Raw genomic sequence first — 27,072 nt, forward strand, 5'->3', positions numbered from 1 at the left:
ACCTCAACATAATAAAGGCCATATACGACAAACCCACAGCAAACATCATTCTTAGTAGTGAAAAACTGAAAGCGTTTCCTCTAAGATCAGGAACAAGGCAAGGATGTCCACTCTCACCACTGTTATTCAACATAGTTTTGGAAGTCCCAGCCACGGCAATCAGAGAAGAAAAAGAAATAAAAGGAATACAAATTGGAAAAGAAGAAGTAAAACTATCACTGTTTGCAGATGACATGATACTATACATAGAGAATCCTAAAAATGCCACCAGAAAGCTACTAGAGCTAATCAATGAATTTGGTAAAGCTGCAGGATACAAAATTAATGCACAGAAATCTTTTGCATTCCTATACACTAATGATGAAAAATCTGAAAGAGAAATTAAGGCAACACTCCCATTTACCACTGCAACAAAAAGTATAAAATACCTAGGAAAAAACCTACCTAGGGAGACAAAAGACCTATATGCAGAAAGCTATAAGACACTGATGAAAGAAATTAAAAATGATACCAACAGATGGAGAGATATACCATGTTCTTGGATTGGAAGAATCAATATTGTGAAAATGACTCTACTACCCAAAGCAATCTACGGATTCGATGCTATCCCTATCAAACTACCAATGGCATTTTTTACGGAACTACAACAAAAAATCTTAAAATTTGTATGGAGACACAGAATACCCCAAATAGCCAAAGCAGTCTTCAGGGGAAAAAACGGAGCTGGAAGAATCAGACTCCCTGGCTTCAGACTATACTACAAAGCTACAGTAATCGAGACAATATGGTACTGGCACAAAAACAGAAATATAGATCAATGGAACAAGATAGAAAGCCCAGAGATAAACCCACATCCCTATGGTCAACTAATCTATGATAAAGGAGTCAAGGAACTACAGTGGAGAAGAGACAGTCTCTTCAATAAGTGGTACTGGGAAAAGTGGATGGCTACATATAAAAGAATGAAATTAGAATGCTCCCTAACACCATACACAAAAATGAACTCAAAATGGATTAGAGACCTAAATGTAAGACCAGACACTATAAAACTGTTAGAGGAAAACATAGGAAGAGCACTCTTTGACATAAATCACAGCAAAATCTTTTTTGATCCACCTCCTAGAGTAATGGAAATAAAAACAAAAATAAACAAATGGGACCTAATGAAACTTAAAAGGTTTTGTCACAGCAAAGGAAACCATAAACAAGACGAAAAGACAACCCTCAGAATGGGAGAAAATATTTGCAAACGAATCAACGGACAAAGGATTAATCTCAAAAATATACAAACAGCTCATGCATCTCAATATTAAAAAAACAACCCAATCCAAAAATGGGCAGAAGACCTAAATAGACATTTCTCCAAAGAAGACATACAGATGGCCACGAAGCCCATGAAAAGCTGCTCAACATCACTAATTATTAGAGAAATGCAAATCAAAACTACAATGAGGTATCACCTCACACCAGTTAGAATGGGCATCATCAGAAAATCTACAAACAACAAATGCTGGAGAGGGTGTGGAGAAAAGGGAACCCTCTTGCACTGTTGGTGGGAATGTAAATTGATACAGCCACTATGGAGAACAGTATGGAGGTTCCTTAACTAAAAATAGAATTATCATATGATCCAGCAATCCCACTACTGGACATATACCCAGAGAAAACCATAATTCAAAAAGACACATGCACCTCAATGTTCATTGCAGCACTATTTACTATAGCCAGGTCATGGAAGCAACCTAAATGCCCATTGACAGATGAATGGATAAAGAAGGTGTGGTATGTATTTACAATGGAATATTACTCAGCCATAAAAAGGAATGAAATTGGGTCATTGTTCAGACGTGGGTGGATGTAGAGACTGTCATACAGAGTGAAGTAAGTCAGAAAGAGGAAAACAAATACCGTATATTAATGCAAATATGTGGAACCTAGAAAAATGGTACAGATGAAATGGTTTGCAAGGCAGAAATTGAGACACAGATGTAGAAAACAAATGTATGGACACCAAGGGGGGAAAGCAGCGGGGTGGTGGTGCTGGTGATGTGATAAATTGGGTGATTGGGATTGACATATATACACTGATGTGTATAAAATTGATGACTGATAAGAACCTGCTGTATAAAAAAAAATTAAATTTAAAAATTAAAAAAATAGATAAATTCTTAGAAAGTACAATGGCAGGGTCAAAATGTATGAGCATTTTAAAGATTTAATTATACTTCTGATTTAGGATGGTAGGCTGAACATGTGTTTTCTTCCTATCCCTTACAATTCCATGCAAAATAAGAAGTACAAAAAAAAGTAGATAGAATACATGGAAACAGACTGCTTAACAATGTCTGAAAGATTTTTAAAATTTTTCTTATATGTTGTTGGATGAAATAAAAACCTTGGCTAAAAGAGTCTGCATGTTGGAACCCTGAAGGGACACCAGGCCAATAGTTGCAAATATGATAGAGGAATTCAAAAGTGAGATGCAGTACTTTAAATTGAATTCATTCCATTTCTGTTTCCACATTCCCCTCTTCATCCCAATGACAGAATGTAAATGTGGTATTTACCCAAGTTAAAGGGAGAGAAAGTAACAGATACTTCTCTAAAGAATTTCAGCATAGTGCATGGGAAAAGTTAATGCTGCTTCTGCTTTTGATAATGGTAGACTAGATAATTTGGATTAGTCTTCCTAATCCAGATAGTTGAGAACAGCTATTTCCTCTGTAATAAAATATGAAAATAAGCTGTTTGAAGAAACTGGAGCATTAATAAGGTATTAAAGAATTATAGGGATAGAATCTAGGAAAAGAAGTAAACTCAGAAGGGGGAACCTGTCATTTAGGATTCCTTTTTCCTTAGGGGCTTCTGCAAGTTGCAGAAAAGGTGGCTGAGAAACTGAGTGGTGTTCTCAAAAGTCTTACAAGGGTGGGGAGGACAAAAATTAAGAGTCCAGAGAACTAGCAAGGGTTGAGGGAAGCTGGTGAACCTTCCATGTTCTGGGTTGGAACCCCAAAAGTTTACACTGGCCCAGCTTCAAATAATCTTACCTTTGAAATTGAATTAAGATGATTATGGAACACTAGGACCCCAAGCAGCCCACTAGAAGTAAATATAAATCCTCTTAGAGGAATATAATATCATACTAGACCTGAAATTATTTCTACAGTTTTTAACATACAGTATCTAATACTCAATTTTAAATCCCAGACACAATAGGAGACAAGATAACCCTAACAAAAATCAAAAGAAAATATGAACAGTGGGCAAATTACAGAGATTGGTATTCTTAAACATAGATTTTAAATGCTTGTTCTGTTTAAAGAGATGAGACAAAATGGAGAATTTCAGAAGAGAACTGGAAACAACAACAAAAAGGACCAAATGAAACTCTAGATATAAACTACAATAATCAAAATTAAGAACTCAGTTGGGGCTTCCCTGGTGGCACAGTGGTTGAGAATCTGCCTGCTAATGCAGGGGACACGGGTTCAAGCCCTGGTCTGGGAGGATCCCACATACCGTGGAGTAACTAGGCCCGTGAGCCACAACTACTGAGCGTGCGCATCTGGAGCCTGTGCTCCGCAATGAGAGGCGGCGATAGAGGCCCACTCACCGTGATGAATAGTGGCCCCCGCTTGCCACAACTAGAGAAAGCCCTCTCACAGAAATGAAGACCCAACACAGCAAAAATAAAGTACTAAACTCCTACCCCCAACATCTTAAAAAAAAAAAAAAAAAAACTCAGTTGGTAGATATAACCACAGCAGATTAGGAACAGCTGAAGAGAGAGCCAGTAATTGAAAACAGATAAGAAAATATCCAGACTTAAGCAAGGAGAGAAAGATGGATAGAAAATTCAGAAGAGAGCATAAGATAAATAAGGGATATAGTGGGGAGTCTAATATGTCTACTAGAGTAACAGAAGGAGAAGAGAAAGAGAATGGGACAGAAGGAATATTTTAAGAGCTGAGAACATTCCAAAACTGTTGAAAGACAACAGGCCACAAATTCAAGAACCCCCATGAATCCTAATGGGATAAATAAAAAGGTAATGACTCCTAGACACATCATAGTAAAACTGCTGAAAACTAAACACAAAGTGAAAAGTATTTAAAGTACCCAGAGTAGAATGGAAGAGAGGAAGTACCTTCAAAAGAGTAACAATTTGTTTGACAGGTGACTTCTCCATAGAAACCACAGAGGATGGAAGAGAATGGAATGACATCTTTATAGGGCAGAAACAAAATTACTGCCAACCTAGTTCTATATCCAGTGAAAATTCCTTTAAGGTTAAAGTTAATATAAGGACATTTGCAGACAAATTATAGAATTTGTTACCAGAATACCTATACTTAAGAAAATAATAAAGGTTTTCTTCAAGCAGGAAAGAAAAACTTATTTTTTTAAGATACTTGAAGTTTCAAAAAGGAATGAAAAACAACAAAAAGGATAAATATGTAGATTAGTCTAAGTGACACCATATAAAATGATAAAATAGTATCTTGTGGCATTTAAAATATAAAGGTTTAAAAGTACAACAGTTGTCTTTTGGTCAGAGTAAGGGGTGTGTATACACATAGACTTTGATAAATCAAGGATGTACATTTTAATCTCTAAGGTACCTATTAAAATAATAGTAAAAGTTGAATAACTACCAAACTAATCAGGGGAAGGTGGGTGAGGGAATGGAACAATAAAATGTTCATTCAGTCTAAGAGAAGGCAAGGAAAGAAAGAAAAAAATGACACCTAACAGGTGGGACATATAGAAGGAAAATAGTAAGATGGTAGATTTAAGTCTAAATATATTGATAAATAGTATTGAGTATAAGTAGACTAAATTTCCTGAATAAAAGGCAAAGATTGCCAGACTGGAGGAAAAATAAAACCCAACTCCTACCATATGATCCAGCAATTCCACTCCTGGTTATATATTCGAAGAAAACAAAAACAATAATTCAAAAAGATACATGCATTCCAATGTTCATAGCAGCATTATTTGCAATAGCCAAGATACAGAAGCAACCTAAGTGTCCATCAACAGATGAATGGATAAAGAAGATGTAGTCTCTATGTATGTGTGTACACATATACGTGCGCGTGCGCACACACACGCACAACGTAATATTACTTGACACGCACACACACACAATGGAATATTACTTGGAATATTACATGCCACGTGCTGCGGAGCAACTAAGCCCATGTGCCGCAGCGACTGAGCCTGCGTGCCACAACTACTGAGGCCCGTGTGCCTAGAGCCTGTGCTCTGCAACAACAGAAGCCACCGCAGTGAGAAGCCTGCGCACCACGACAAAGAGTAACCCCCATTCACCACAACTAGAGAAAGCCCGCACACAGCAACGAAGACCCAACATAGCCAAAAATAAAATAAATAAATAATTTTTTAAAAAAAAGAACATAGACTTGAAAAACACAGTTAACAAACTTGATCTCATTAGCATATGTAGACAATTATACCTGCCAACTTCAGGATACCTATTATTTTCAAGCCCACATGGAATATTTACAAAAATTAATTTTAGGGCTTCCCTGGTGGCGCAGTGGTTGAGAGTCCGCCTGCCAATGCAGGGGACGTGGGTTCGTGCCCCAGTCCAGGAAGATCCCACATGCCGTGGAGCGGCTGGGCCCATGAGCCATGGCCACTGAGCCTGCACGTCTGGAGCCTGTGCTCCACAATGGGAGAGGCCACAACAGTGAGAGGCCAGCGTACAGCCAAAAAAAAAAAAAAAAAAAAATTAATTGTATGCTGGTCCTAAATCAAATTTCAACAAATTGCAAAATGTTTAGAATTCTCCAGAATAAGTTCTCTGATCACAGTGCAAATAAGCTTAGAAGTTAATAACAAAAGGATACCAAGAAAAAACTCAGGCTTGAAAATTACAGAATGCAGTGCTAAATAAACCATAGATCAAAGGATGAATTATCAGGAAATAGAAAATGTTTTTAATTTAGTGGTATTGAAAATTATATATCAAAATCTTGGTATGCAGCCATGTCTATTTTAGAATAAAAAACATGTTTAAATTGAAGAAAGACTGAAAATCAGTAAGTTAAGCATCTATCTCAAGACATTAGAATAAGAACAACAAATTAAATCCAAAGAGAAAAATAATGAAATAGAAAACAAACCTAGGGACTTTCCTGGTGGTACAGTGGTTATTTCTCCTGCCAATGCAGGGGACACGGGTTCGATCCCTGGTCTGGGAAGATCCCACATGCCACAGAGCAGCTAAGCCCGTGTGCCACAACTACTGAGCCTGTGCTCTAGAGCCTGCGAGTCACAAGTACTGAGCCCGCATGCCACAACTACTGAAGCCCACGTGCCTAGAGCCCATGCTCCACAACAAGAGAAGCCACCGCAATGAGTAGCCTGCTCACCGCAACGAAGAGTAGCCCCCGCTCACTGCAACTAGAGAAAGCCCGCTCGCTGCAACTAGAGAAAGCCCGCATGCAGCAACAAAGACCCAACACAGCCAAAAATAAATAAATAATATATTTTTTTTAAGAAAAAGGAAAACAAATCTAAAATAGAGAGGACTGGACTTCCCTGGTGGTGCAGTGGTTAAGAATCCACCTGCCAATGCAGGGGACATGGGTTCGAGCCCTGGTCCAGGAAGATCCCACATGCAGCAGAGCAGCTAAGCCCGTGCACCACAACTACTGAGCCTGCGCTCTAGATCCCGCGAGCCACAACTATTGAAGCCCATGCACCTAGAGCCCATGCTCTGCAGCAAGAGAAGCCGCCACAATGAGAAGCCCGCACACCGCAACGAAGAGTAGCCCCCGCTCGCCACAACTAGAGAAAAGCACGCACACAGCAACGAAGACCCAGCGCAGCCAAAAATAAATAAATTAATTTTTTTAAAAAAACGGAAGAAAGAAAGAGGGGACATCACAATATCACCTACAGACATGAATAAGATCTTGAGAGGATACTGTGTTATTGAATTTTGTGTGATTGAATTTTGTCCCCTCCAAATTCAGAAGTTGGTGCCTTAAGCCCAATATGACTGTATTTAGAGATAGGGCCTTTAAGGAGGTCATTTGGGTTAAATGAGGCCATAGGTTGGGGCTCAGATTAATAGGACTGGTGTCCTATAAGAAGAGGGGAAGAGACACCAGAGATTTCTCATGTGTGCACAGAAGGAAGGCCATCTGAGGGCACAATGAGAAAACAGCCATCTACAAGCCAGGAAGAAAGTTCTCATCAGAAACCATCCCTGCCAGCACCTTGATCTTGAACTTACAGCCTTCAGAACTACAAAAAAATTTATTTCTGTTACTTCAGCCACCAGTCCATGGGGTTCTGTTATAGCAGCCTGAGCAGACTAATACATATTACAAACAGCTACCTGTAAATATGTTTGAAAATTGAGATGGAGACAAATTCCTAGAAAAATACAACTTGCTAACATTGATATAATAAGAACTAGAAAGTCTGAATAAGCCTATCACTACCTTATAAATGAATCTGTAATTTAAAACTTGACCACAAAGATCCTACAACCCCAGATGAATTCTTCCATACCAGTGAATTCAACCAGGTGTTTACCATTACCATCAACTTTCAAAAACTTTTTCTAGAGAATAGGAAAATAACAAGGAGCATTTTCCAATTCATTTTGTAATGCTTGAATAATTTGATATCAGAATTTAACAAAGATACGACAAAAGAGAATAACTACTAGCCAATCTCATTCATGAATGTATGTGACAGAATCATAAAATATTAACAAATGGGAATTTGTTAGTATGTTTAAAAAGGTACATCAGGGCTTCCCTGGTGGCGCAGTGGTTGAGAGTCCGCCTGCCGATGCAGGGGACACGGGTTCGTGCCCCGGTCCGGGAAGATCCCACATGCCACGGAGCAGCTGGGCCCGTGAGCCATGGCCGCTGAGCCTGCGCGTCCGGAGCCTGTGCTCCGCAACGGGAGAGGCCACAACAGTAAGAGGCCCGCGTAACGCAAACAAAACAAAACAAAACAAATGGTGGAGAAGGATGGATTTCTATTCAGAGTAGCTCCTTTGTGTAACACGCAATAAACATGATAATTGTTTTGTTCATAAGCTTTGTTTAACAAACCATACCCTTAAGTTTAAGTGGAATCATCAAAAAGGAAATAGGTGTATATGGTATGTGATTTGAGATTAGTTTTAAAAAGTAAATAAAGCGTGGAAAGTATCTTCAGAGACTATGCCATTTCTATTATGTTGATGTAATATATGTACAGCCTTGTAGAGGTAGTAAAAATCAAGTTATATCCTTTAATCTTAACATACCTATTATTTATTCTGTTTTGTATATTATTTGTGAGTTGGAATTTTGCAGAGTATTTCAGGGACAAATACAGATTATTCAATTAGTTTCATTCCTTCTTTGCAGAAGGAGGACTCCCAGGTATTGTAAGGAGATTTTGTTTTTAATATATCCAGAACTATTATTTTAAAAAACCTTCAGAAGTATAGCAGTTCTTTCAGATTTATGGATTACAGATTTTCTTGGTATACATTTTTTCCTAATTTTCTGTGACACATCAGGTTGGTGACATTGAACTAATTTAACACTTGCGTTAATCCCAAGTGATTTTAGCACTGACTAGGAGTAATTTTATCTACCCTATCCCTACCCAGCCTCTGCCCTAACAAATATTTAATTTTATTTAATTAATTTAACTTAATTTTGAAGCTGATAGCTAATTTCTATTCTGTTTTTACCAAAATGACCTGAGTAGTTCACTATTTTTCATCTCAAAGAACTAGACATACTACTTTGTCCAGTATATTTTCTGATGGAATTTATTTAAAAAATGGAACATTGGTCTGATAAAGTCTCCTTTAATTTTGGAAAACTTAATTGTTTATCTAATACTTTACTCAGCAAAAGCAAACTACAGCCACAGTTGTCAAAATATGAAATTAGATGTTCAGACTTTCAATTTGTAAATCAAAGGGAGGAAAATGATTTTAAAATACTTTAGTCACTTTTATGATACAACAAGGACAAATTTCTCAGCCATACACCTGAGAAGTTTTTATCAAGTTCATTCAGAGTTAAAGCTTTGAACTACCCTTTCTTGTCCGGATTACGTAGTATGTTAAAGTCAGTGAAAGTTTGTCTAAGCTTATTGACTTCAATATGCCTTTTCTATTTTGGATTATTAAAATATTTTTAAAATACATATACAAAGCATCCACATAGAAATTAATAGTGCATGTGGAATTTATTAAAATAGATTTGAATTGCCTCAACACTATTAGATATTGAACTAGCAGTCTCAGTCTCTAATAGTTGCTTTTCCACTTTGGAAATTTGACTTGTCATACATGGGCATTAGTAATAATTCAAGAGTGGAAAAGGGGATATCCCTGAGAGTTCTGTCTTAACCATTTTTAAAACCATGTATTAGTGGCTTTGGAAAACTCTGAATACTATGTTCTCTGTACTCCTTCCCTCTCTCCATCCACCACTGTGAAAGTTGGTCTTTTCTTGCCCTGAATATGTTGTCAGAATTGTCATATCATGTTTGTTAGTCCTCTTTTATTTTTGAGATTATGCATCTCTGCAGAAATCTCCTTACTAGTTAACTAGTCCTGAAAGTAGAATACATCCAAGAAAAAAAAAAAAAGTCCATTTTGTGTGCCACATTCAACCTGTATGTGACAACCTAAAGCAGCAGTCCCCAACCTTTTTGGCACCAGGGACTGGTTTTGTGGAAGACAGTTTTTCCCTGGACCAGGGGTGGGGGGCGGGGGATGGTCTCAGGATGATTCAAGCACGTTACATTTATTGTGCACTTTTTCTATTATTATTACATTGTAATAGATAATTAAATAATTATACAGCTCACCATAATGCAGAATCAGTGGGAGCCCTGAGCTTGATTTCACTTGCCACTCACTGATAGGGTTTTGATGTCTGCAAGCAATTGATTTATTATGGTCTCTGTGCAGTCAAACCTCTCTGCTAATGATGATCTGTATTTGCAGCCGCTCCCCAGCGCTGGCATCACCGCCTCAGCTCCACCTCAGATCATCAGGCATAAGATTCTCATAAGCAGCGTGCAACCTAGATCCCTTGCGCACACAGTTCACAGTAGGGTTCGCACTCCTATGAGAATCTAACACTGCCACTGATCTGACAGGAGGCAGAGCTCAGGCGGTCATGTGAGCAATAGGGAGCGGCTGTAAATACAGATGAAGCTTGGCTCGCTTGCCTGCCACTCACCACTGCTGTGCAGCCTGGTTCCTAACAGGCCACGGACCAATACCAGTCCATGGCCTGGGGGTTGGGGACCCCTGACCTAAAGCACATTAGCTGATTATGTAGGAGGGATTGATAGGAAACCACGCTTAATTATAGTAACTTATTTAAAAGTGGACAGTTCTGTGGTGGTTAGTTTACAGCTCAGTTCACAGGTTGCGCAGGCATCATCATCATCAATTTAGAAACATTTTCATTATCCCAAAAAAGAAACCCTGTATTTTTCCTCACTTCACCTTTAACCACCCCCCACCCCAGACCTAGGCAATCACTCATCTAATTTCTGTCCCCCTATTCTGGACATTTAATGTAAATGTGATCATTTGTGACTGTATTCTTTTACATAGCATAATGTTTTGAAGGCTCATCCATGTTGTAACATGTATTAGTACTTTTTTTTTTTTTATTGGCTGTGCAGCTTGTGGGTGGGATCTTAGTTCTCTAACCAGGGATCGAACCCAGCTCCTGACAGTGGAAGCGTGAAGTCCTAACCACTGGATGACCAGGGAATTCCCAGTACTTCTTTTTATTACCAAATAATGTTACATTGTATGCATATATCACATTTTATTTATTTATTCATCGAGGGACATTTGGATTGCTTCCACACTGGCTATTATGAATAAGGTGACTATGAACATTCAGGTACAGGGTTTTTGTTTGTTTGTTTGTTTGGCTATTGGGTCTTTGTTGCTGCTCGCGGGCTTTCTCTAGTTGTGGCGAGCAGGGGCTACTCTTCGTTGTGGTGTGCAGGCTTCTCTTTGCGGTGGCTTCTCTTGTTGCGGAGCACGGGCTCTAGGCACGCGAGCTTCAGTAGTTATGACCGCAAGCTCTAGAGCACAGGCTCAGAAGTTGTGGTGCACGGGCTTAGTTGCTCTGCAGCGCGTGGGATCTTCCCGGACCAGGGCTCGAACCCGTGTCCCCTGCATTAGCAGGCAGATTCTTAACCACTGCACCACCAGGGAATTCCCAATATCATACTTATTAGTGAGTGTTAAAACCTTTCTCTTTAAGATTGGGAATGAGATAAGGAGGCCTACTATCGCAGTTTTTATTCAGTAGTACACAGGAGGGCCTAGCCAGTGTAACAAAGCAAGAAAATGAAGTAAGAGCTATAAAGATTGGAAAGGAAGAAATAAAACCGTTTTATCCACAGATAGTGTGGTTGTGTACCTAGAAAATGTAAAAGAATCTGCAGATAAATTATTAGAATTAATAAGTGAGTTTAGCATAGTTGCTACATTTAAGGTCAGTTTTTTTATTTAAGCAGTTGTGTTTCTATATATCAGCAATAAGCAGTTATAAAATGAAATTTCAAAAATACCATTTAAAACTACATACCTTGATATAAATATAGCATAAGATATATTAAACCTATATAGAAAACTACTAAATGTTGAGAGAAATTAAAGAAGACCTAAATAAAAAGCGAGGTATTCATATTCATGATTTCAGACACTATCTTTTGTAAAGGGGTCAATTTCCACCAAATTTATCCATAGATTGAATGTAATCTCAATCAAAATCCCACGTGTGTGTGTGTGTGTATAAGTGCGTTCAAATTGACAAGCTGATTCTAAAATTTATGTGGAACTGCAATAAGGTAGGATGACTTACTCTTGGATATCAAGACTTATTACAAAACTAGAGTTATTGAAGACTGTGTGCTACTGGCACAACATAGGCAAAAAGACCATGGAACAGAATACAGAGCCCAGTAATAGACTTGCACGTGTACAGACACTTGATCTATGACAAAGGTGGTTCTGCAGAACACTGAAGAAAGAAAGGCCTTTGAAATAATGGTGCTGGATCAGTTGGTTATCAGTATGGGGAGGGGGTAAATCTCATAACATAGACAACTGGCATTTTAGATCTAAATGTGAAAGGCAAAACTATAAAGCTTCTAGAGATAATATAGGAGAATATTTTTAAGACCTTGGGATAAGATTTTTTTAATGAAATAAATAGAATATAGAAAGCAATAACCATAAAAGAAAAGATTGATAAATTGAACTACCTTAAAATTAAAAACCTTTGTTCATCAAAAGATACAACTACAAGAAAAGGCAAGCCACAAAATGGAAGAAAATATTTACAGCACATATAATTGATAAAAAGCTTGTATCCAGAATATATAAAGAACTCTAAGTCAATAAGAAAAATATATGCAGCCCAATAGAAGACAGGAAAGAAAATTGAACAGATATTTTTAAAAAGAGGATATTCAAATTAGCAAAACTTTTTTTGAAAAGTAGTAACCTCGGTAGTAATTAGAGAAATGCAAATTAATACCACAGTGAGATACCACTCACACCCTCTGAAGTGGCTAATATTCAAAGACTACAGTATTAAAGATTGGTGAAGATATGAAGCAGCCAGAACTTTCTTATTCCATCGGTTTGGGAAACTATTTAGATCTATCTACTAAAATTGAACAAAGTACAAAATGTCATAGCTGTACTATTCACATTGGCCAAAACCTAGAAGCAGGCCAAATGCCCAACAACAAATAGAACAGTAGAATGGGTGAATATATCATATTTCTACAAAGGTATAATATACAGCAATGAATGAACTAACTACAGATATACACAACAGTGTAGATGAATGTCACAAACTTAATGTTAACCGAAAGAAGCCAGTAACAAAAGACTGCATATATTGTATGATTGTATTTTATATAAAGTTCAAAAACTCAACTATAATGTTTGATGTCAGGATAATGGTTACTTTGGAGAGAGATGAAAGAGAATTGATTGTAAGGTGACACATGGAGGGCTTCTGGGGTGCTAGCAATGTTCTGTTGTTTGATCTGGGTAGCTTTTTCCCATTATCATTTTGTTGAGGTATCACTGATGTACAATAAACTATACCTGTTTAAAATGTACAGTTGGTGGGATATATTTGTGTATGTATACATAGACATATGCGTCCATGAAACCATCACCACAAGCTAGATAGCAAATATTTTTATCTTCTCCCTTCCCCCCACCAAATTTCCCAAGCCCTTTGTAATCCATCCCTCCCTCTACTTCAGGCTCCAGCAACTACTGATCTAATTTCTATCATTATAAATTCATTTGTATTTTCTAGAATTTTATATAAATGGAATCATACAGTATGTACTCTTTTTTTGCCTGGCTCTTTTCAATCAGTATAATGAGTTTTGATTCACCCTCTTGGTTGCACGTTTCAAAGTTAGCACAATATTGTTCCTTTTTATTGCTAAGTAGTATCTCATTGTATGGCTGTAGCACAATTTGTTTATCCATTCATCTGTCAATGGACATTTGGATTGTTTAATGTTTTTAGCTATTGCAAATGAACATTCATGTGCATATGCACAAAGGTGTGCATACAAGAATGTTTATTGCAGCATTGCTTGTAATAGCAAAAAAAAAGGTGGAAACAATATGTCCACCTAAACAGGAGTGGTTAAATAAATCATGGGACAGCCATTCTTCTGGAGCACTATGTAGTTCTTTTTTTTTTTTTAGTAAATTTATTTATTTATTTTTTGGCTGTGTTGGGTCTTCGTTGCTATGCACGGGCTTTCTCTAATTGCAGCGAACAGAGGCTACTCTTTGTTGCAGTGTGCGGGCTTCCCATTGCGGTGGCTTCTCTTTGTTGTGAGCACAGGTTCTAGGCATGCAGGCTGCAGTAGTTGGGGCATGCGGGTTCAGTAGTTGTGGTTCGTGGGCTCTAGAGCACAGGCTCAGTAGTTGTGGCACACGGGCTTAGTTGCTCCATGGCATGTGGGATCTTCTTGGACCAGGGCTCGAACCCATGTCCCATGCATTGGCAGACGGATTCTTAACCACTGCACCACCAGGGAAGTCCCACACTATGTAGTTCTTAAAAGCAACAAGCTAGATCTGTCTATATCAACATGGAAAGCTCTCTAAGACACATTAAGTAATTGGACAAATTGTGGAATAATATTTATATTAGGATCTCATTTTTATAAAAAGCTATACAGGGCTTCCCTGGTGGTGCAGTGGTTGAGAGTCTGCCTGCCGATGCAGGGGACACGGGTTCTTGCCCCGGTCTGGGAAGATCCCACATGCCACGGAGCGGCTGGGCCCGTGAGCCATGGCCGCTGAGCCTGCGCGTCCAGAGCCTGTGCTCCACAACGGGAGAGGCCACAACAGTGAGAGGCCGCGTACCGCAAAACAAAAACAAAAACAGAAAAAAAAAAACAAAAAAAGCTATACATATATGTGTATAAAATGCCTTGAGAAAGTGATTGGAAAGCTGCAGACCAAACTATTAATAATACTGTACTGCACATTAGAAAGTTGCTAAGAGAGTAAATCTTAAAAGTTCTCATCACAAGAAAAATAATCTGTAACTGGTGATGGATGCTAACTGACTTATTGTAGTGATCATTTTGCAATATATACAAATATAGAATTGTTATGTTGTACACATGAAACTAATAGAATGTTGTATGTCAATTGTACCTCAGCTTAAAAAATAATTACAAAATAAAAAATAATTTTTTTTTTTTTTTGCGGTACGCGGGCCTCTCACTGTTGTGGCCTCTCCTGTCGCGGAGCACAGGCTCCAGATGCGCAGGCTCAGCAGCCATGGCTTACGGGCCCAGCCGCTCCGCGGCATATGGGATTTTCCTGGACCGGGGCATGAGACCGTGTCCCCTGCATCGGCAGGCGGACTCCCAACCACTGCACCACCAGGGAAGCCCCCAAAATAATTAATTTTTTAAATGACTTATCCCTTCCCTAATCTCCTTCTGACATTCTTTCCCTTCCTTCTCTTTCACTGCATCAGACCCAGTGGCGGAGGAATTGTTTTTTGGGTTTTTTTTTGAACATCTTTATTGGAGTATAATTGCTTTACAATGGTGTGTTAGTTTCTGCTTTATAACAAAGTGAATCAGTTATACATATACATATGTATATGTATAACTTCCCTCTTGTGTCTCCCTCCCTCCCACCCTCCCTATCCCACTCCTCTAGGTGGTCACAAAGCACTGAGCTGATCTCCCTGTGCTATGCGGCTGCTTCCCACTAGCTATCTGTTTTATGTTTGGTAGTGTATATATGTCCATGCCACTCTCTCACTTTGTCACAGCTTACCCTTGCCCCTAACCATATCCTCAAGTCCATTCTCTAGTAGGTCTGTGTCTTTATTCCTGTCTTACCCCTAGGTTCTTCATGACATTTTTTTTTCTTAGATTCCATATATATGTGTTAGCATACGGTATTTGTCTTTCTCTTTCTGACTTAGTTCACTCTGTATGAAAGTCTCTACATCCATCCACCTCACTACAAATAACTCAATTTCATTTCTTTTTATGGCTGAGTAATATTCCATTGTATATATGTGCCACATCTTCTTTATGCATTCATCCAATGATGGACAGACACTTAGGTTGCTTCCATCTCCTGGCTATTGTAAATAGAGCTGCAGTGAACTTTGTGGTACATTAGTCTTTTTGAATTATGGTTTTCTCAGGGTATATGCCCAGTAGTGGGGTTGCTGGGTCGTATGGTAGTTCTATTTGTAGTTTTTTAGGAACCTCCATACTGTTCTCCATAGTGGCTGTACCAATTCACATCCCCACCAGCAGTGCAAGAGTGTTCCCTTTTCTCCACATCCTCTCCAGCATTTATTGTTTCTAGATTTTTTGATGATGGCCATTCTGACTGGTGTGAGATGATATCTCATTGTAGGTTTTTTATTTATTTATTTATTTTTGCGGTACGCGGGCCTCTCACTGTTGTGGCCTCTCCTGTTGCAGAGCACAGGCTCCGGACGCACAGGTTCAGCAGCCATGGCTCACGGGCCCAGCCGCTCCACGGCATGTGGGATCTTCCCGGAATAGGGCACAAACACGTTTCCCCTGCATCGGCAGGCAGACTCTCAACCACTGCGCCCCCAGGGAAGCCCTCTCATTGTAGTTTTGATTTGCATTTCTCTAATGATTAATGATGTTGAGCATTCTTTCATGTGTTTGTTGGCAATCTGTATATCTTCTTTGGAGAAATGTCTATTTAGGTCTTCTGCCCATTTTTGGATTGGGTTGTTTGTTTTTTTGTTATTGAGCTGCATGAGCTGCTTGTAAATTTTGGAGATTAATCCTTTGTCAGTTGCTTCATTTTCAAATATTTTCTCCCATTCTGAGGGTTGTCTTTTGGTCTTGTTTATGGTTTCCTTTGCTGTGCAAAAGCTTTTAAGTTTCATTAGGTCCCATTTGTTTATCTTTGTTTTTATTTCCACTTCTATACTGCAAAGCTACAGTAATCAAGACAGTGGTGCTGGCACAAAAACAGAAATATAGATCAATGGAACAGGATAGAAAGCCCAGAGATAAACCCACACACATATGGTCACCTTATCTTTGATAAAGGAGGCAAGAATATGCAGTGGAGAAAAGACAGCCTCTTCAATAAGTGGTGCTGGGAAAACTGGACAGCTACATGTAAAAGTATGAGATTAGAACACTCCCTAGCACCATACACAAAAATAAGCTGAAAATGGATCAAAGTCCTAAATGTAAGGCCAGAAACTATCAAACTATTAGAGGAAAACATAGGCAGAACACTGACGTAAATCACAGCAAGATCCTTTTTGACCCACCTCTTAGAGAAGTGCCGGAGGAATTCTGACTGATGCAATCTAGCTTCATATCCAGTGTGCTTACCACTTATTGGCTGTGGTACATGGACCTCAGATTCCTCCGTATGTAAAATGGGAATAATTATAGTACCCTTCTCATGGGATGGTTGTAAGGATTCAGTGAGATTCTGTTAAACACTAGAACAGTGCCTGGTACATTATTAATAGTGTGTGCTGTTAAGCAAAGCATTTAACTTTCCTGGACTTCAGTTTTCTCATCTGTAAAATGACAAGGCTGAACAAGATGATCTCTAAGGTTTCTGTTAGCTTAAACAATTATAATACTGTGATTTAGTGCTACTGTAAGTAACTTATCCCTATCAGTCTAGGTATACTTTTCCCTTCTTAACTGTACTTGTTTCCCTGGTACGTGATGATCTGCTTTCTCAGAAATCCTCTGAAAAAAGAAGTGTGGTTAAACTTGGCTTTACTGAAGACGTCTCATTGCAGCATTTGTAGCTGGAGCAGAATGGATAGTGTAGTTTATTGGAGGTGTTATGAAGAGAGGAAAGGAAATGGAATCCAAGTCCATTTACACTTACTGGTAGGAAGCAAATATGAAATGATAGCAGTGATGATAAGAGTTAATATTTACTGAACATTTTCTGTGTGGAAGGCAATATACTGGCATATATTATTTCATTTAATCTTTACCATAATCTCATTAGGTAGATGTTCTTGTATCCCCATTTTGAAGATGAGGAAACAGGGGCACAGAGAAATTAAGGAACTTGCTTAAGGTCACACAGCTAGTACATAATGGAGTTGGAATTTGAACATATAATCTGATTCTAGCACCAATGCTTTTATCCATTGTGCTATATTGTATTGATTCCAGGTGGAGAATCAATTGAGATTTAGTAACTAGAACACTTCAAATGAATATATATAATTTTTTACCAACTTTTTATTTTTAAAAATGATAAAGTTTAAAAAAGTTGAAAGATTTATATACCAAACATATATATAGATTCAACAATTTTGCTTCATTTAATCTCTCTCGTGCTCTCTCTCTCTCTCTCTCTCTCTCTCTCTCTCTCTCTCTCTATATATATATATATATATATAGACACACACACACACACACGATCTCTGTTTTTTAAAAAGTAAATGACAGGGACTTCCCTGGTGGCGCAGTGGTTAAGAATCCGCCTGCCAATGCAGGGGACACGGATTTGATCCCTGGTCTGGGAAGGTCCCACATGCCGCGGGGCAACTAAGCCCATGTGCCACAACTACTGAGCCTGCGTGCCACAACTACTGAAGCCTGCACACCTAGAGCCCATGCTCCGCAACAAGAGAAGCCACTGCAGTGAGAAGCCCGCGCACCACTACAAAGAGTAGCCCCCGCTCGCCGCAATTAGAGAAAGCCCGCGCACAGCAACAAGGACCCAACGCAGCCAAAAATAAATATATTTTTTTAAAAAAAGAGTAAATGACAGGCATCATGACACTCCTAAGAACCATCTCCTAAATAGCAATAATACCATTATCACATTTAAGAAGTATAACATTGAGTACAGACTGTTTTAATAACTTTTAGTCTATTTTGAGTAAGTCCAATGTCCTGTTATAAATTGAAATCACATTGTTAAAAAAAAATTTATCAAAATCTGACTTTTTTTTTTTCTTCTCAGAAATCATATTCCATGCCCATTAGCATTGAATTTCAGCGGAGATATGCAACAATTGTTCTAGAGCTTGAACAACTGAACAAGGACCTAAACAAAGTTTTGCATAAAGTTCAACAGTACTGCTATGAGGTAGGTAATTTGTATGAATTTCCCTTGTGACCTCCAGTCTTTTTTTTTTTTCCACTCTTATCTGAAGCTTAATACTGTTACCATCACATTTTAGAAAATCCAAATTAAGCCAAGATCCTGTAGCAGAACCATATTTTATATATATTTCTATTCCTTACAGCATCCGTATTGAAGAGTGCTTTATACACAGTGAGCTATCAATTCTGTTGGTTTTCTGTTTGTTTGAATTACAAATGATTATATTATAGCTCTCCTGAAATTTAGAAACATCCAGAAAAATAATTTCTTTTAATTCCACTACCCCAAAGACTGTATTTTGGTTTACTTCCTCCTAATTTTTTTTTTTTTTTACCATACATGCTTTTTCTCTCAAAGTTATGATCATGCTGTATATATAATTTTGTTTGTTCCTTTTTAAACTTTATATTTGGGAATTCCTTGGTTCAAACTCCGTGTTTTCACTGCCGAGGGCCCAGGTTCAATCCCTGGTCAGGGAACTAAGATCCCGCAAGCCATGCGGCATGGCCAAAACAATTTAAAAAATAAATAAAAATTAAAAAAATAAACTTTACATTAGAACTATAGATTCTTGAACTTCAGTCACATAGATTATAGGGTTATTTGTGAATTATCATTATTGTTATCATTATCATGCACATATAATTATATATATGAAGGTGGTTCAACAGGTTCACCTAAAATTTGAGTTTCTTACTGAAAGGTAAGAATTAGATGATTGTGATGAGTTTAGTGTGCTCTGGCATTTGCTTTCTTAGAGGCTGTATATTTCCAGTAAAGCCACTCTTATTTTTTTTTTCAAGTATAGTTGATTTACAATGTTTCAGGTGTACAGCAAAGTAATTCAGATATATATATATATATGTATCTGAATTTTATATATATATATATAATTATATATATTCTTTTTCAGATTCTTTTCCATTATAGGTTATTACAAGATACTGAATATAGTTCCCTGTGCTATACAGTAGGTCCTTACTGTTTATCTGTTTTATATATGGTAGTGTATATCCATTAATCCCAAATTCCTAATTTATCCTTCCCCCACCCCTTGGGAAACCCTTTGGTAAACCTTTATATGTCCCCTTTTCTGTGTCTGTGAGTCTATTTCTGTTTTGTAAATAAGTTTATTTATATCATTTTTTAATCTTTTTTTGGTATCATTTTTTTAGATTCCATGTTTAAGTGATATCATATGATCTTTGTCTTTATCTGTCTGACTTACTTCACTTATGATTATCTCTAGGTCCATCCATGTTGCTGCAAATGGCATTATTGCATTCTTTTTTATGGCTGAGTTATATTCCATTGTATGTATGTACCACATCTTCTTGTTTTGTTCTGTTTTGTTTTTTTCTTATATTATACCACATCTTCTTTATCCATTCATCTGCTTATGGACATTTAGGTTGTTTCCATGTCTTGGCTGTTGTAAATAGTGCTGCTGTGAACATTGGGGTGCATGTATCTTTTTGAATTAGAGTTTTCATCTTTTTCATCCCAGGAGTGGGATTGCTGGATCAAAATGGTAACTCTATTTTTAGTTTTTTAAGGAACCTCCATACCATTCTCCATACTAGCTGTACCAATTTATATTCTCACCAACAGTGTCTGAGGGTACCCCTTTCTCCACACCCGCTCCAGCACTTATTATTTATAGAATTTCTGATGATGGCCATTCTGACCAGTGTGAGGTGATACCTCATTGTAGTTTTGATTTGCATTTCTCTAATAATTAGAAATATGGAGCATCTTTTCATGTTCCTGTTGGCCATCTGAATGTCGTCTTTGGAGAAATGTCTCTTTAGATCTTCTGCCCATGTTTTTCTTGGGTTGTTTGCTTTTTGATATTGAGCTGTATAAGCTGTTTGTATATTTCGGAAATTAATCCTTTGTTGGTTGCATTGTTTGCAAATATTTTCTCCCATTCAGTAGGTTGTCTTTTTGTTTTATTTAGTTTCTTTTGCTGTGCAAAAGCTCTTAAGTTTAATTAGGTCCCATTTGTTTATTTTGCTTTTGTTTCCATTACTGTAGGAGGATCCAAAAAAATATTGCTGCAATTTATGTCAAAGAGTGTTCTGCCTATGTTTTCCTCTAGGAGTTTTATAGTATCTGGTCTTACATTTAGGTCTTTAATTCATTTTGAGTTTATTTTTGTATATGGTGTTAGAGAATGTTCTAATTTCGTTATTTTACATGTAGCTGTCCATTTTTCCCAGCACCATTTATTGAAGAGACTGCCTTTTCTCGATTGTATATTCTTGCCTCTTTGTTGTAAATTAATTGACCATAAGTGCATGGGTTTATTTAAAGCCATCTCTATTTGTGCTATCAGATTCTTAAATAGTTTTTTATGACACTAGCCTCATAGATAAGTCCCAAAGATCTGCCATTGGTGATGTTATCAATCCACTTGAATAGAACTGAGGGAAATGAACTGTGATTACCTGTATCTAAACTCTGAGTATATTTTGCTCATTCCTTTAGCCATCCATTATCATTTATTTTTATTTTCCGGGTAATTGTCATTTACCTACATAGCAACATGTGTGTCCTAGCAAACAGAGTTCTCCCCATGAACTAGCAACCATCCACAAGAGGTGCAAACCAAGCAGTCCAAGATAACATATAACAAAACATGCAGAAGTGGATTGCTCACCAGTCTTTTTGTATCTCATTATGTACACAAGGCCATATGTGATAGGCTCATTTCCTAATGGAGTAAAATGATTTAATTTTCACAAAGTTCTTATGGAAGTACAATATTGATTTTAAAATAAGAACAAGCAAGTCTACTTCTAAATATATACCAAATATATGTGAACATGTATTTACCAAAAGATATACACTAGAATATACATAGCATCACTGTTCATTATAGCCAGAAATTAGTAATTACCCAAATACCCATCAATACTAGAATGAATCAGTAAACTGACATATAATATACAATGGAATTCTCAGCAATAAGAATGAATGAGCTCTGGGACTTCCCTGGCGGTCCAGTGGTTAAGACTTTGCCTTCCAGTGCAGGGGGTGCAGGTTCGACCCCTGGTCAGTGAGCTAAGATCCCACGTGCCTTGCAGCCAAAAAACCAAAACATAAAACAAAAGCAATACTGTAACAGACTCAATAAAGACTTCTTTAAAAAAATAGTCCACATCAAAAAAAAATCTTAGAAAAAAAAATGAATGAATGAACTCAACTACTCACAACACTATGGATGAGCTCACACATATGTGAACATATTTGTTCATATGTAAATATTGAACAGATAAAGTCAGACACAGAAGAATATAGAATGCATGATTCCATTTATGTAAAAGTCAAAAGCCAGCAAAAGCCAACATACAATACTAGAAGTCAGGATGGTGGTTACCCTTGGAGTATTCTACTGGAAGATGACAGTTGGTCTCTGAGGGGCTGGTGATGTTCCATTTTAATCTCGATGCTGATTTCTCATGTTTGATCTGTGAAAATTCATTAACCCATACTCTTTAGGATTTGTATCCTTTTATATGTTTATGTATACTTCAATTTAAAAAAAACTTTGAAGTGTTAGAAGACAAGGTTCTTCACTGCAGTGTTACTGATAATCGCGAAATATTAGAAAACACCTAAATGCCCATACATAGGGAGTTGGCTAAACTTATGGCACATCCCATGGTGGAGCAGTGTGCTGCTCTAAGAATGATCGAGGAAGCTCTCTGGGATGATTAGGAGGCACATGGCTACCTTAACCAAGGCGACCGGAGATAACAGCAGCAGTAGTGGGACAGCTAAACATCACGCGCCTCCTGATCACCATGCACTGACAAGAACTCCGCATCACTTTGTGGTGTTCCTGCCAAAGGTGTATAACCTTAGTCTAATCAAAAGGAAACAGACCCACACTGAGGGATATTATGCAAAATAACGGGCTGGTGCTGTTCAAAAATATCAAGGTCATGAAAGACCGAGGAGCTGTTCCAGAGTAAAGAAGTCTAGAGAAACAGGACAACCAAATGTTTTCAGGGGGAAAACTAGCTATGTGTTGGGACAGTTGATGAAATCTGAATATAGACTGTTAGAAAATAGCATTATACATAGTGCTAAATTCCTGATTGTGATCACTGCACTGTGATTATGTAAGAAAATATCCTTGGACTTAGGAAATACAAACTGGAGTATTTAGGGGTAAAGAGGCACAGTGTTTGCAACTTATTCTCAAATAGTTAAGAGAAAAAAAATTATATACAGACAGAGAAAGATCAAATGTTAAGTCAAACAGTAAACCATAAGCAGTTCGTGAATCTGGGTAAAAGGTTATCAAGAGTTTTTTGTTCTATTCTTTTTTAGAAGTTTTAAAGTATCTCAAAATTAAAAGTTACCAAAAATATAAAACAAATCAGAAAGAAAATACAGTTAGAGGAGAAAAAACCTCTAAGGTAAGAGTGAGCATCATTTTTGTTATAAATGCTAGATTTATAAAAATCTTAACCTGAAAACAGGGCACAAACACACAGAAGTTATCATGGCCTTATGAATGTACATTTTATGTTTTAATCATCTGTATTCAGCTTGCTCCAGACCAAGGGCTCCAGCCGGCAGATCAGCCGACAGATATGAGACGAAGGTGTGAGGAAGAAGCACAGGAAATTGTTCGGCATGCAAATTCCTCAACAGGACAGCCCTGTGTTGAAAATGAAAATCTGACAGACTTAATCTCCAGGCTTACAGCTATTTTATTACAAATTAAGGTAAATTTCGGAGAACTTTTCGGAGAAAATATTAAGACTATTTTCTTAATTTTGACACCTAAACAAACTATGCTAATTTGTTGCTAAAAAATTAAACTGTATACTAGAGCAGGGTGTTTGTCTGTATCTGAACTACAATTCAATTAAATTTTGAAATTTTTTTCCTTTAGTGTCTGGCAGAAGGAGGAGACCTGAATTCCTTTGAATTTAAATCACTTACAGATTCATTAAATGATATCAAGAGTACAATAGATGCTTCTAATATCAGGTAATTCATTAGATGTATTCTAATTATTTTTATATTAAATTCATAGTGATTTCCAGTATAAGCTTTAAGACTTTTACATATTTATGAAGTATTCATATGATTTTTATCCTTGAAATAAATTGTAAACGAGCTTTTCGGTTATATCCAGTCTATTGACAAAGTAGAATTTTCAGATGGATTTTTTTATACAAAGGAATCAGAAGACATAATATTTAGGTTTGGAATTAGCATGGATTTCAACTTAGAGAGATTCCCAAAGAGAGATTCGTCCTCCTTTTCCAGTACTCCTGTGGCTTCTTTGCTTCTTTCAAATATACTTTTTCAGTTATTACTGAAGGAGAATTATGGCTAATGTAAAGGGAAGATTTCTTACTTACCTGGGGTCATTATCTTAGCTATTTCCTAACAACAATTCAGCTCTACCTTTTTAAAAAATTGTTTTTCTTCATTTTGTGAGATAATGTAGTTAACCATGTTTCTTCTTTCTTTAGTTGCTTTCAGAATAATGTAGAAATTCATGTTGCACATATTCAGAGTGGCCTGAGCCAGATGGGAAACTTACATGCCTTTGCAGCAAATAACACCAACAGAGACTGAATAGAAGATTTCATTATTCCAACTGCATAGGACATTGTTTTTGAGAAGTTCTCTTCCTTTATATAGGCTTCCAACACCAAATAACCTAACTGCTGGAAAACAAGGGAAACTTAAATCTCCAAATAAGGCATTTTAATATACTGTACTGCTTCTTAAACCAGCATTGCTGACCAGCATTATATTTATTTTTCTTTTATTACTCAACTGCAGTAGCATTGCTTATGTTACATATGTTTATTAGCAAGTACTTTTAAACTGAAAATGTCTGAACATAATATAATTTCATGGAAGGATATGTTGACCATCTTTTTAACTTGCATGAATTCAACCCAACCCATGCAGACAACTACTGCAATGGAGAACGTGAAGAAACATGGTCTTTTTGTGCATTATGCATGGCAATGTGGAAATTCCATCTAGGAAATTACAACTCCAGTTCATTTAGTTGATCACCACCTCAGTCTTCAAAAGATAACATCATGAGATATGGGAAGTCCTCATTTTTAGGAAGCCACTGGAATATAGGTGGGAAATATGGACTTTACAAGTATATATGATATATACTTGCAATGTGACATGGTTCTATAGATCATTTTATAATAATAAATATTTTAATTTATCATAATTTATAAAAGAAACCTTTGTTGTTTGTCTGTTGAAAGAAAATGAAGGAGCAGGAAAGAAACATTACTGCAAGATGCTTAATTTCAGCAAATGGATTTGGCATGTCTCTTCCCATCAATTCAGGGGAAGATGTGCTATTGTTATGGGATTTATTTTTTAAAAAAAAAAGACTGATAACACACTATTTTCATATTTTTTGTTTATTTGCACAACTCTTGAACCAGATTACTGGTTAAAATCCAACAGTTACACAATTTTTAAAGTAAAAAGATTTTATAAGGAAAACAAATATAATAGCCAGTGCTAGGAAAAGGAGAAAAAGGTTTGTATTTGGTTGTGGGCTTTTTTGGTTTTTGGTTTTTTAAGGAAAACCCTGCCTAAGATGTTAATCTTGTAAAAAGTGTGTATTTGGAATTTTCTCTGTTTTAATATAGAATATTATAAAGTCAAAATAAAATGAATTGTTTTCAGATTTGGAGTTAAAGATATAGCTGTAGAAGTGGCTTTGATTCTTTTAGATGTCTCATAAAATGAGACTTTTTATATGTTAATGTATAATAAAACTGAAACAAGATTATTTTCCATTTGAAATTTTTGTATAGTTTAAAAATGCTTCCATATTCTTTGTTGGTATTGTGCCACTGCAGAGCTTTAGTGCAGAGTTTATATTTAGCTAAACTGTTATGTTAATTAAGAAATGCATAAATCTTTTATTCTTAATATTTGTAATTCTAAATAAATTGATCTATGAAAATTAATATGATCTTCATTTTCATTTAATTAATACAAGTTGATAAGTATTCCTTCTATTTAAAAAGTTTTTAAAAATTATCATTTCCACTAAATTATATTTTTAGGAAAAACGGTACAGATTAATTACCAAGTCATTTTGAATTAAAATATCATTAGGGTTTTTTTTTTCCCATCACTGAGTAATCACTGTGGAAAACACTAAGCAAGTAAGTTACTTGGCTTACTATATAGACCTAGAGAAGGGTTTATTTTTATTTTTATTTTTTTGCGGTACACGGGCCTCTCACTGTTGTGGCCTCTCCCGTTGCGGAGCACAGACTCCGGACGCACAGGCTCAGCGGCCATGGCTCACGGGCCCAGCCGCTCCGCGGCACGTGGGATGTTTCCGGACCGGGGCACGAACCCATGTCCCCTGCATCGGCAGGCGGACTCTTAACCACTGTGCCACCAGGGAAGCCCAAGGATTTACTTTTTAATATATTCTGCCTAGACTTAGGTAAGCATTTTTTACATTTTTTCTTTTACATTTCTTAAGGCTAACTTGTCACACTTAAATTATACCTCGTCATTGTAAAGCAATTATACTCCAATAGAGATGTTAAAAAAATAATAAAATAAATTAGACATGGTTTTGCACATATTTAATTAAGCATTGTCCGTATCTTTCAGTGCCATCATGTGTTGATGGCAAGAACTGTGCCTAAGAATATATTTGAATTTTATTTTTGTGTAAGGAAGAAGAAATCTATGTAATTCAAAGTAGTCATTTGGGGTCAGCTGTACATTCATTTAAATGATGCTGCCACTGCCTAACACATTTTTGGAGCTCCAAAGAAAACTATCAAAGCCAGATTGAGTGAGCAAGCAAGCATATCAGGTGTTAACGCAGATTTGGTTCTGAATTACTGCTAGTTCCAAAAATAGATTCATTTGCTACTGTTGAGAATCGACAAAACAACTTTGCCAATTAAAATTTTTTTTCCCTTGAATTCATGCACTTCTCTCCATCTACACTATCGCCAGTACTCTTAGCCCAGCTGCCATCATCACTAGCCTGGAACACAGCAGTCATTTCCTAACTTACCTCCCAGTAGCCACTCAGCTCTCCTCAGATGCAGCCAGAGCGATACTCTTAGAACACAGGACTGGTCACGTTATCCCCATCTGAAGTCTTACGGCTCTCGGGACAATTTCAGAACTCTCTTACAAGACCTACACAGCCAGGCATGATCTAGCCTCCCCTACAATTTCTCCATCCTGCTCCTTACTCCACAGGGCCTTTGCACACTCAGTGACCTCTGTGTTCCCTCTTCTTTTACCTTGGTAACTCCTGATCATCCTACAGATCTTACCTTCAGCATCACTTTCTTAGGGAAGTT

The 27,072-nt window shown here is 37.2% G+C and overlaps 1 protein-coding gene across 1 annotated transcript in view; it reads left to right on the forward strand.

The window, feature by feature from the left end:
• The window catches only part of LIN9 (lin-9 DREAM MuvB core complex component), a 109,042-nt gene extending 83,348 nt beyond the window's left edge, over positions 1-25,694 (forward strand). Inside the window, exons 12-15 of the mRNA XM_032612105.1 lie at positions 18,566-18,691; positions 23,272-23,451; positions 23,622-23,719; positions 24,211-25,694. Of these exons, the coding sequence (XP_032467996.1) occupies positions 18,566-18,691; positions 23,272-23,451; positions 23,622-23,719; positions 24,211-24,316 (510 nt within the window). The 3' untranslated portion in view covers positions 24,317-25,694. The remainder of the gene's footprint in view (positions 1-18,565; positions 18,692-23,271; positions 23,452-23,621; positions 23,720-24,210) is intronic.
• The last annotated feature ends 1,378 nt before the right edge of the window (positions 25,695-27,072 follow it).

This window comes from Phocoena sinus, chromosome 1 (assembly GCF_008692025.1).
Source record: "Phocoena sinus isolate mPhoSin1 chromosome 1, mPhoSin1.pri, whole genome shotgun sequence".
NCBI lineage: Eukaryota > Metazoa > Chordata > Mammalia > Artiodactyla > Phocoenidae > Phocoena > Phocoena sinus.